The sequence below is a fragment of the Thalassophryne amazonica genome, chromosome 16, assembly GCF_902500255.1.
Source record: "Thalassophryne amazonica chromosome 16, fThaAma1.1, whole genome shotgun sequence".
NCBI classification, from domain to species: Eukaryota; Metazoa; Chordata; class Actinopteri; order Batrachoidiformes; family Batrachoididae; genus Thalassophryne; species Thalassophryne amazonica.
In genome coordinates, this window is record NC_047118.1 from 49,238,048 (window position 1) to 49,250,182 (window position 12,135).

The 12,135-nt window shown below is 42.6% G+C and overlaps 2 protein-coding genes across 2 annotated transcripts in view; one reads left to right on the plus strand and one right to left on the minus strand.

The window, feature by feature from the left end:
* The window catches only part of LOC117527207 (SUN domain-containing protein 1-like), a 76,700-nt gene extending 73,574 nt beyond the window's left edge, over positions 1-3,126 (minus strand). The window contains exon 1 of the mRNA XM_034189427.1: positions 2,999-3,126. The gene's annotated coding sequence lies outside the window, so the exon portion shown is untranslated. The remainder of the gene's footprint in view (positions 1-2,998) is intronic.
* A 6,223-nt stretch (positions 3,127-9,349) lies between these two features.
* Positions 9,350-12,135, plus strand: part of LOC117527445 (adenylate cyclase type 9-like) — a 135,847-nt gene continuing 133,061 nt past the window's right edge. Inside the window, exon 1 of the mRNA XM_034189784.1 lies at positions 9,350-11,550. Within this exon, the coding sequence (XP_034045675.1) occupies positions 9,738-11,550 (1,813 nt within the window). The 5' untranslated portion in view covers positions 9,350-9,737. The remainder of the gene's footprint in view (positions 11,551-12,135) is intronic.

A 12,135-nucleotide genomic window follows, 5' to 3' on the forward strand; every position in this document is an offset into this window, starting at 1 on the left:
ATTTCAACTGGCAACTTTCTGGCTTTAAGAAACACTATAAGAAATCAAGAAAAAAAGATTGTGGTAGTCAGTAACGGTTACTTTTTTAGACCAAGCAGAGGAAAAAAATATGGAATCACTCAATTCTGAGGAAAAACTATGGAATCACTCTGTAAATTTTCATCCCCCAAATTAACACCTGCATCATATCAGATCTGCTCGTTAGTCTGCATCTAAAAAGGAGTGAACACACCTTGGAGAGCTGTTGCACCAAGTGGACTGACATGAATCATGGCTCCAACACGAGAGATGTCAATTGAAACAAAGGAGAGGATTATCAAACTCTTAAAAGAGAGTAAATCATCACGCAATGTTGCAAAAGATGTTGGTTGTTCACAGTCAGCTGTGTCTAAACTCTGGACCAAATACAAACAACATGGGAAGGTTGTTAAAGGCAAACATACTGGTAGACCAAGGAAGACATCAAAGCGTCAAGACAGAAAACTTAAAGCAATATGTCTCAAAAATCGAAAAATGTACAACAAAACAAATGAGGAACAAATGGGAGGAGACTGGAGTCAACGTCTGTGACTGAACTGTAAGAAACCGCCTAAAGGAAATAGGATTTACATACAGAAAAGCTAAACGAAAGGCATCATTAACACCTAAACAGAAAAAAACAAGGTTACAATGAGCTAAGGAAAAGCAATTGTGGACTGTGGATGACTGGATGAAAGTCATATTCAGTAATGAATCTCGAATCTGCATTGGGCAAGGTGATGATGCTGGAACTTTTGTTTGGTGCCTTTCCAATGAGATTTATAAAGATGACTACCTGAAGAGAACATGTAAATTTCCACAGTCATTGATGATATGGGGCTGCATGTCAGGTAAAGGCACTGGGGAGATGGCTGTCATTACATCATCAATAAATGCACAAGTTTATGTTGATATTTTGGACAATTGAAAGGATGTTTGGGGATGATGAAATCATTTTTCAAGATGATAATGCATCTTGCCATAGAGCAAAAACTGTAAAAACATTCCTTGCAAAAAGACACATAGGGTCAATGAGCAGATCTGATTTGATGCAGGTGTTAATTTGGGGGATGAAAATTTACAGGGTGATTCCATAATTTTTTCCTCAGAATTGAGTGATTCCATATTTTTTTCCTCTGCTTGGTCTAAAAAAGTAACCATTACTGACTGCCACAATCTTTTTTTCTTGATTTCTTATAGTGTTTCTTAAAGCCAGAAAGTTGCCATTTGAAATGACTTTAGTTTTGTCATGTCTGTGATCTGCTTTTTTTCTACAAAATTAAACAACTGAATGAACATCCTCTGAGGCCGGTGATTCCATAATTTTTGCCAGGGGTTGTATAAGTAATTTAGGAATGTTTACACAATAAAGGTTAGTCTCTGCAAACTAGCTCATTACCCTGCACTACCACTGGTGTGCAGGGAACCAGACTGTTCAAGACTAAAAACTATATAGTCCAAAAACACTTTCTAGAACATCTCACCAACCAATAGAGTTAGACAGCAATGGCAAGGGGTCATCTAACCATGAACACCTGAAATGGAGAACATTATGCCATATTTATAGTATATGTCAAAGCTCGTACGAAATTGTCCGTCACATGGCCCATCTAGTAACAGTTAACATGCATCTGGTAAACTCAGTTTCCACGTAGGTTATTTGAGGGTCAAAGGGCACTGCTACACAGTATATCCCAGGTAGCTTCATGAAGAACAAGTATGGCAGATCTTCAAATGTGACAAACACGTCAAAAGAAGAAAGAAACTTTAAGACAGCAACAGACACAAATAATAAGCACAGGCCATCAGAGGTCCTTTTGGGAAAAACTTGAGATACCCTGGACAGATTTCACACAAATGTTTTGCTGGATATCTGCTGGACAGGTGATACAAAGGTCTGATGTGTCTGAGGTCAACACAAATATTAGGTAAGTAAGTCCCTTCGGCTGCTCCCTTGTTTGCACTTGGGGTCGCCACAGCAAATCCAAGGTGGATCTGCATGTTGAATTGGCACAAGTTTTACGCCAGATGCCCTTCCTGACTCAACTCCACATTACATGGAGAAATGTGGCAGGGGTGGGATTTGAACCCGGAACCTTCTGAACTGAAACCAAGTGCATTAACCACTTGGCCACCACCCCTGCAACACAAATATTAGGTGCAGCTACAAAAATTTGACTTTGTTTGCCCAAATGAGTCAGGTGGGAAATAAACAATTTATCATAGCTTTATTGAAAGTATTTTTCCAAAGTTGTGAGGTGAAATCTTAAGTTCCCTGTTTCCACAGAATGCAGCATGAACTTTGAACCTTGCTCAGGCCTTTTCTCCAGTGCACACAAGATTTCACAGCACAAAAACACATTTGCTATGGAAACCCCCAAAACAAATACTTTTTCCAGTAATAAAATTAGCTGTAATGTTGTGCTGTACATGTAGTTCATAATAACTAGATTGTAAGATAAAAAAAATGCTCAAAAATCTAACGGGTACATACCTTTCTTTATTAGTGATATTCCTGGAGAGACCATTTGTAGGTGGTTATTAGTTTTCGTTTTAATGGAATTTCCCCCCCATGTCCGTGAGTCAACCATACGGTCTCTGTCCCACTCCCCGGACCTATACTTTGAGACCCCAGACGAAACCGGATGTGTGCAGCAGCGAAACATCTCCACCGGAAATCAAATCAGCGAGTTAAAATTTGAAGGCTTCCCCAGTCGTTTAATAAACAAATCCATTTTCATTAAATCCACATAATTTAATGTCCAGTAACAGATAAGCACAAACATTCTCACTTTCACATAACAAAAGTCACAACAACGTCTCAAAAATCATAGACTAGTTCAAAATACTAACAAAGACACGACAACAAAGTCACAAACTAAATCACAATCTGCCTCATAAAACGTCACGTTTGCTACAGCAGAGGGAAATTCAAATTTGGGGTTTAGTTGCTCACACGAACAAATGTTTCGGTACTCACAGGATGACAGTCAGTCCGGAGAACAAACGCTGCTAAAACATGAATCCCGAAGAAGTTTTCCAATTCCAAAAAACCTCCAAAGTAGCCGTACACTATGCAGCACGCCGAGAGAAAAAGCTTGTTTTTCCCGCACACGGTCACATTTTCCGTTGAACCGCGTTTCGTAACTCAAACCTTATTTGGTATAAATGACCATATTTAGGTTCAAGCAAACGGAACAACCAGGAGCATCTTTTTGTGTAAAACATCGCCACCTATTGGCCGGTAACGAACACAACAACTGATTTTGTTATTATTATTATTATTATTATTATTTTAATTGACCGTGTTTACAAATCTTTCACAAAGTGATGTGACCGTACATCGTACGTTGTGGATGATTTACGTCTCCACTGTAAAGAAAAAAGTTTTCATAAAAAGCCAAAAATACAAGTAAATTTGCTTTGTTGCTTTTCTTGTTGTGTATATTTGATTCTAATGTATTTTTCACCCCATAATCATCATTTGATTAGAAAGTATATTTTTTCTTAGACCCGTGAACTCAGATTTTCCAGTGTAGGAGCACCTGATTACTTTACTTTACTTTACTCCTGATTGAACAGTGAAGGCTTCAGTTTTTCTGCCATTTCCCAGTCTTTGGCTGATGTGTAATTTTGGAGAAGCCTCAGGATTTTAACCAATTTCTCTCAAAAGCACATTTTGCTCAGAATCTTCCACAGAAGTGGGTGTGACACGCTGTGAAATGCCTTTGTCAAATCAATGAAGGCGATGTACAATAGTTTGTATCGCTCTCAACACTTTTCTTGCAAGTGTCGGGCATTGAAGATCATGCCTATTGGCTCTCTTGCTGGCTGAAAGCCACTCTGGGTTTCAGGAAGGATGGTTTCTGCTAGTGGTCTCAGCCGGTTGTTGACAATCCATGCAAGAACCTTTCCTGCAGTAGACAGTAAGAACATTCTATTATGGTTTCCACAGTCAGACTTGTCTCCTTTCTGCTTGTAGATGTTGACAATCACAGAGTCTTTCAGATCTGCTGGTATCTGTTCTCAAGTCCAGATTTTAATGATTAGTTGATGCTGTTGGTACTGGAGAAAGGGAACTCCTTTAAAGACCTCAACGGGAATGTTGTCTTCCCCAGGTGCTTTGTTGTTGTTCATGCCTTTAAGGGCAACAAGTTTCTTTCAGAGCTGGGTTCGACTGAGTTTTTATTTATTTATTTTATTTATTCAATGTTTTACCGGGTAAGTCAATTGAGAACACTTTCTCATTTACAAGGGTGACCTGGACAAGAGGCAACACAACAGCAGGAGAGAATAACAGATTCACAATCTCCACATACAACAGTGAAAAACATACAGTAAAACAACTGCAGAAACAACAACAATAAAACAGAAAATGTTAAGAATTAAGATATACATTATTAAAAACATGTGCAGTGGTCCTGTAAAATGTTAGAAACTGAGTTTTTAAAAGTAGATAGGGGTAAAAACAAACTAAGCTTTAGAGACTGTTGTAAGTTATTCCAGTCACATGTTGCAGAAAACTGGAAAGAGGAGCGACCAAAGACTGTGCGAACTTTTGGGACCACCAGACTGATGTAAGTGCTGGAGCGGAGAGCACAACTAGAAGTGTGGATGTTTAGTAAGGAGCTCAAATAGGACGGAGCCAAGCCAATCAAACATTTGTAAATACACAGTAGCCAATGGATTGGTCTATGTGTGTGGAGAGAGGGCCACTTCACCATTGAGTACAAGTCACAGTGGTGCGTGGTGAAAGGTGCACCTGTAATAAAGCGTACGGCAGCATGATATACAACATCAAGTTTGTGGAGCAGAGTCTTTGATGCCATTCTGTAAACTAAGTCTCCATAAACAAGGATGGGGAGAACTGTAGTTTTTACCAAAAGCTCTCTTATTGGGCGAGTGAAAGTGTTTTTATGGCGGTATAAAAAGCCAATTCTCGCCTTTGCTTTGGTGAGCAGGTTAATTATGTGGGTTTCAAAAACTACAGAGTTATCAAGCCATACACCTAGATACTTATAGTGTGAGACAGTCTGAATTTCTGATCCGTCCAGGGATACAATTTTACCTGGACTTTAACTGGAGTTCTTCAACAATGTCTTGTGTTGGTAAATGGCTGAGCACTTCCTCTTCATCCACGATTGGGTTGGTGTTCCAGAGGTCTTCAAAGTGTTCTTTCCAATGAGCACTGATGTCATCTTTGGTCTTCAGCAAGCTCAGGCCATCCTTGCTTCAAAGAGGTGCTTGTATTTGAGTGGAGAGGTCATAGATTGCTTTGGTGAAGTTGAAAAATCCCCTGTTGCCGTTTCTCTCATCAAGAGCTTGGATTTCAGCAGCCTTGTTTTTCCACCACAGATTTTTGTGTGAATTTGATTTTGTAACGTTGCTTTACTTTGCTGCATTTGAGACCTTTTCTCTTGTGAGGTAGGACCTTTTTGAAGGTCAAGGAAAGCTTTTCGCTTTTGGTCAGTGAGTCGTTTGAGGACGTGGTCATTTTCATCAAACCAGTCTTGCTGCGTCCTCTTCTGGTTTCTGAGTGTTTCTTGTCAGGCTGTTGTTATGGCTGTACTGAGCTTCTCCCAATGTTTTGGGGAGTTCTTTTGATCAAGTGCTACAGGGTCACCGAGCTTGGCCATGTTGAACCTGTTGACAGTTTTACAGTGTCCAGGGCTCCTCTTGGGGTAGTTTTCTTTCAGTGAGTCAGGCGATGATAAAGGAGCATTTTCAAGTCCCCGAATATGTCTTGGACTTCATTTACATCAACTATTAAGGAAAACAAACAGTATGGTACTGCATGGTAAATCTACCTGGAGTAAGCATGGCTGTGTCAGAAGGAGATTAGTAAAGGAAGCCATCAAGACACCCACAACATCTCTGGAGTTATAGGCTTATAGGCTGCTGTGGCTGTAGAAACTGACCATTGTGCAACGCCTGTGTGTTGCATCAACAGTTACAGTGGTCCGCCTCATTAGTGGCCCCTCTCAGGAGAGGCCATTCCTCATTTAAGGCCACATTTCTACTGCAACAACTGTCTTTCTATTGATTTCACCTCTCAGGAGAGGCCACTCCTCAAACACGGCCAGCAGCCCACTCAAAAGGATGAAAATCCCCTCAACAGTGGCCATTCAGTGGAAACTCCCAACCTGGTTTCCCTACAAAAATTGCGCCAAAATTCTCCCGCAAATGCAAGCTTGCCAGATTACTCCAGTGAGCAAAAGAACAAAGAAAAATGGCTCCTATTGGTAAAATGTTAGAGGTAAGACATGGTTTGTCTCTGACTGTAGTCAATAAATGTGTGATTTTTTCCCCCCCATACTTCATGCTTGTAGCAATATGCTATGAAGTACTGTACACATGCTGGATTTTGTCTCCCCCTTAACAAAGGCCACCCCTCTGATATTAGTCTGGAACAAAAAGGACAAACAATGTTGTAAAGAATAATAATCAAGACGTTAAAGAGAAAACTTCACTTTCCCTCAGTCTACAGTTCAGGTGGCCTTAATGGGGGGGGGGGGGAGCACTGTACAGAGCATCATGGTGGAGTTTAACAGAGAAGATATTTCAATTGCAGTCCATCCAGGTTGCAGATATCTTAGATTTGGTCTGTTTTGTTGTTGTTGTTGTTTTTGAAGCAAATTAAGTCTTCCTGTGTTCCGTTCTAACTGGAAAACCTTTTCATGCCACTGCATCTGTTGTATATGTTACACATGTATAATATATCTGTCTCTACATTTTCTTATCAATGGTCAACACATGCAGGAGTGTCAAGTCAACGGCAGCCAGAAAATGGAAGTAGGAGTAGGCTGGTTTTAAAATATCCTCCAAACCTGTAAACCACACAGATCTTCTTATTCAGGTCATTAGTGGATCCACAGTTATCCAGAACTTCATAAAACCGAATACATTAGTTTTGATCAATATTGACATTCTACTTTTATAAGTTTATTTAATTACTTGGCTTTATTTTTTATTGGGGTACATATGATGAGAAAGTAAATCAATGAATAAATAACATTTACTCTATAGCAAACTTAGATGAAAAGTTAAAAATTATTCTGGAAACATGCTTGGATCTGAATCTAAAAGATCTATTCTTGCCCCCCGTGTTGCATTCCTCCAACAAGTCTCATGAAAATCAGTCCATAGGTGTTGCAATTATTATCCTGGTGGCAAACAAATAAACAAACACAAGGGTGAAGATGTGCAAAACCTCTTGAAAGTTTAAATAAATAAATGTTTCAGGGTTAAGACTTTAGTCATACACAGCCGTTGTCATCTTTCAACTAAAGACAAAAGGCTTTATGATTCAATTAATTGAGTTGGAGCTTTAAATATCATAATGTAGAATGCAACTAAACTATAACCCATAGGGACAGCTGTTTGTATCCTGTGACTTAATCACATCTGAAATTTGCCAAATTTTTAATTACTGTTCTCATAAAATAACCTTTTCCAAAACAACACATTGTTTTGTCTCAGACATTACTGACAGTCTGCTTTAACAGACTGGAGATATTTTAGTATTTTGCCTACATATTAAGCTTTGAGATAGAAGGGCACTCAGCAGAGTGTAAACATTGCAAAAACCCAACCAGTGCCTTTAATTTAAAATAAGACCTAAACCAAATTCCAGTCCACTTGGGCTCCCCAATCTGAAACTATACCCTTTGTCCACCAGAACAAGACCATTATCTGGATCTGGACCAGGGTACACCTATGAATCAATAATTATGGAACCCCGAATACTCATCTTTGATCTTGACCATTGATCCTGATCACCAAATTTAAATCCAGATTGCTAATCTTTGTTTTTGATTGCTGATGTTGGACCCTGATCACTGATGTGTGACCCTTAGCTTTGTTCCTGATCACTCACATTTGAGCTTGACCTTTGATCCTCATCACTAACCATGAATCCTGATTGCTGACCTTTGATCTTGAATGCTGACCTTTGATCCTGATACTCATCTTTGATCCTTAACTTTGTTACTGATGGATGACATTTGATCCTGAGTACAGGATCAAAACTATCAGGGACCTTGATCTTTGTTCAGTGATCAGGATCAAAGACACAAATTAGGTCAAAAGAATCAGGATCAAAGGGTCAAAGATCAAAGGAGTCTGTACCTTAATCCAAATCCGCAGGACAATTTGTTTGTAACATTGCTTTACTTATGTGGGTTGTTTTTTGACTAAAGACCCAACCTTGAAATCTGTCGATGTCCCATTGAGATATTCTTCTGCCCACCGCCCCACCGCCACACATAGACAGACACACACACACACAAGCTACTTGAGAGAGGGAAGAGCCGTTGCATATAGAAGGCTTTTATTTTGATAGGAAGACAGGAAATAATCTTTGTTTCATTCTGACAGACCTCCTTCACAGACATAAACACACTACATGCCGGGCTGGACGGTTCTGTTCGCTCGGAACATGGTGGCGACTGATGCAGTCGCTGCGTCGCGCACAGCTCCCGGATAGCGCGCACGATTTGCGCAGGTGTCGCCGCGGCTGTGCGCTGATGATGGGTCAGATAGCGGAAAACAGTGTCATACCGGCGGGGAATGAGATGGTCGGGAGGTGCAGCTGCAAAAATCCATCATGTTGTTGGTGCTGGAATGAAGATGCGTTGTTTGGAAAGCGCCGTTCTCTCGTGCGTCCAGCGCATTTCAATTAAAGTCACGGCGCTCTGTTTGGACCTGTGGGGTGGAGACCTTTTAATTAGCTCTTTCTGGGCTTCCGTCACGTGCCATTTCCAGAAACGGCAAAGTGCTGCCGTGGGCAAACTTTCCTTCCGATTAAATCAGGACTGCACGACCTTTAACGCAGCGCAGAGCTGTGGTCGTCTTCACATGATCTGACACAGAATAATGCTCCAGAAACAAACTCCCTGAAACAAGCGAATAGTCGGGAATCTGGATTGTGACGGTGAATTTGGGTGGATTTTTTTTTTTTCTTTTTTGCAAGAGCGTATTTACGCACGGGACAGGAGAAGGTGGGAGATTTCCGCGCAGTCGCGTCCAGACTGCGGGCGTCCGTGCGCAGGATCCCCTCTGCGTTTGGAGATTCGGGGTGGGAGCTCAGGAAAGGACGGGGCTCGGTCCACAGGAAAAGTCTGGATTAGGCCCTGCAGCAAACAGCGCGTGGACACAAATTCAAGATTTGCTGACAGTTTTTACGCACACGTTTTGCGATGACCTGCGCCTGAAAGTTGAGATCTGGATTGTGGTGTCACTACGCCAAGGTGCAGAGGAGACAACCTCCGTGGAGGAGTTATTTATTAGCTTGTTATTTAGTTATTTAGATGAATTGCACAGTGCTGGGGAAAAGGGTGCAGTGGAACTGAGAAGTAAACGTCCAGTGTGTCCTCATGGCATCAGGATTTTTGAGAAAACACCAAAAATATAAATTGATTAGCATATCCTAATGCTATTTCACTTTTCCAAAATAATAACTTCAATTTTTCAGCCTTGTCTCTCCATCCAGTTTTTATATATATTTCTTGTAATTATGCCAAATGATTTCCCAATGAATCACACACTGTGTATCTGAGTAGATGCTGAAGTTTGAATGTGTGTTGGAACACATTGCTCAGATTGACATCAAGGGCAATAATGAACTTTATTTTCTGAAATTGTTGGACTGTGGCTCCATACTTTGCCTTATACCTCTTCAAAGCACCTGCTGATTCTAATCTTCAGTCCTGAATAGGACCATGGCATCCCCACAACACCAACAACTGCTGCCTCACAACACTGAAGTGAGCTGTGACTCAAGTGGAGATGGGGGCGTCTCGGTGAGGATTGGCAGCAGTGTCAAACACAAACATGGAGGTGGGCCGCTGGGTTCAGTCGGGGGCGGCTTCATGGCTGGGTCCAAACGCTGCAAGTACAGCATCTCCTCCAGCTGCAGCTCTGGCGAGTCCGGGATGAGGAGGCCGGTGGTCAAGAGTTTCCGTGCGCAGAAGAGGATGCCTCAGCTTTTTGAGAGATCCGCCGGCCATTTCTGGGATCCAAAGTTTGACTCTTCCATCCTGGAGGAGGCATGTAGAGAACGATGTTTTCCTCAGACCCGGCGGCGTTTCAGATACGTGCTCTTCTACCTGGTTGTGGTTGGCTTCATGTGGGGGATCTACTTCGCAGCCAATCCTTCTCGATGTGACAGGATAGTTTTTCTTCTCCCCACTGCATCCTTTCTCCTGTTCTGCTTCCTTCTCTTCCTTTTGACTTTCACAAAGCTCTACACTCGCTGCTACAATCAAGCATCTCTGCTGCTCATAATCATTACCTTCATAGTGACACTGGCCCCACAGATCCAGACTTCAGGTTTCAGGGATGCAGAGACTCTCCCAGTTCATTTCGTTGCAGAAGAGTTAAGCGGCGTGGATCCTGCGTACAACCTCTCGTATGATAAGGTTGTGGCACGCAGCACTTGGTCCCCATGTCTTTCTCCTGTTGGCACCTTCTCGCTCTGTATGGAGGTTCTGCTGTTGCTATACAGTGTCCTGCATGTTCGCCTTTTTGCCTCCGTCATGTTGGGATTCCTCTACTCTGCCTTTTTTGAATGTTTGGGCTGGCTACACCTGACCCAGGAGGGGGAGCACTGGACTTTAGCCTCTCAGTCAGACTGGGATACACTAAGTTGGTTGGGTCCAGCCAAAGCTCTGCTTCACCTTTGCGCTCACGCCATTGGCATCCACTTGTTCATTATGTCTGAGGTGAGGTCGCGTAGCACCTTCCTGAAGGTGGGTCAAGCTGTCATGCATGGCAAAGATCTGGAAGTGGAGAAAGCCTTGAAAGAGCGTATGATCCACTCTGTCATGCCCAGAATAGTGGCTGATGAACTAATGAAGCAGGGTGATGAGGAGCTGGGGGACAGTTCTGTTAAACGTTACTCCACAAGTGGTGCTGTGGCAGTCATCTCAAGTCCAAAGAGCAATAAACGTAAGAAAACGTCCATACCCCGAGGCCAAATCATCTTCAGACCTTTCAACATGAAACGAATGGAGCCTGTGAGCATCCTCTTCGCAGACATTGTGGGCTTCACCAAAATGTCGGCCAACAAATCAGCTCATGCCCTTGTGGGGCTTTTGAATGACTTGTTTGGACGCTTTGACCGGCTCTGTGAGCTTACTGGCTGTGAGAAAATCAGCACTTTAGGAGATTGTTACTACTGTGTGGCTGGATGTCCTGAACCCAGACCAGACCATGCCTACTGCTGTGTGGAGATGGGCCTAGGTATGATCCAAGCTATCGAACAGTTCTGCCAGGAGAAGCGTGAGATGGTCAACATGAGGGTGGGCGTCCACACTGGCACAGTATTGTGTGGTATCCTTGGCATGAAGCGCTTCAAATTTGACGTTTGGTCAAATGATGTCAACCTGGCCAACCTAATGGAGCAACTGGGCGTGGCCGGGAAGGTCCATCTATCACAAGCAACTGCTAATTTTCTGGATGAGCGCTACCAGCATGAAGATGGACAGGTCACTGAGAGAATCGGGCAGAGTGTGGTGGCTGAACAGCTGAAAGGTAGGCTTGCTTATCCACTCGGTTTCTCGTCAGACACATGATTGACTTTCATGCATTATGCCTAAAGTAGAGTTGTTCTTGCTGTAATTAGGCCTCGGGGCAGATACCTGAATGTGAGCAAGTCACTACTACCTGGGTGGCAAAATTTACCAGACATAATTTAATAGGTACATATACTGAGTTAGGGCAGCACAGTGGATTAGTGGTTAGCACTGTTGCCTCACAGCGAGAAGGTCGTGGGTTCAATTCCCGTGGCCTTTCTGTGTGGAGTTTGCATGCTCTCCCCGTGTTTGCGTGGGTTTCCTCCGGGTGCTCCGGTTTCCTCCCACATCCAAAGACATGCGAGTTAGGTGGATTGGAATCTTTAAATTGTCCGTAGGTGTGTGTGTGGGTGTGTCTGTGTTTATTTGTCTGTTTGTGGCCCTGTGACAGACTGGCGTCCTGTCCTGGGTGTACCCCGCCTTGCGCTGACTGCTGGGATAGGCTCCAGCCCCCCGCGACCCATAACTGAACTAAGCGGTAGAAGATGAATGAATGAATATACTGAGTTAATATTTACATATGATAGCCATCCCGGGATGGTAG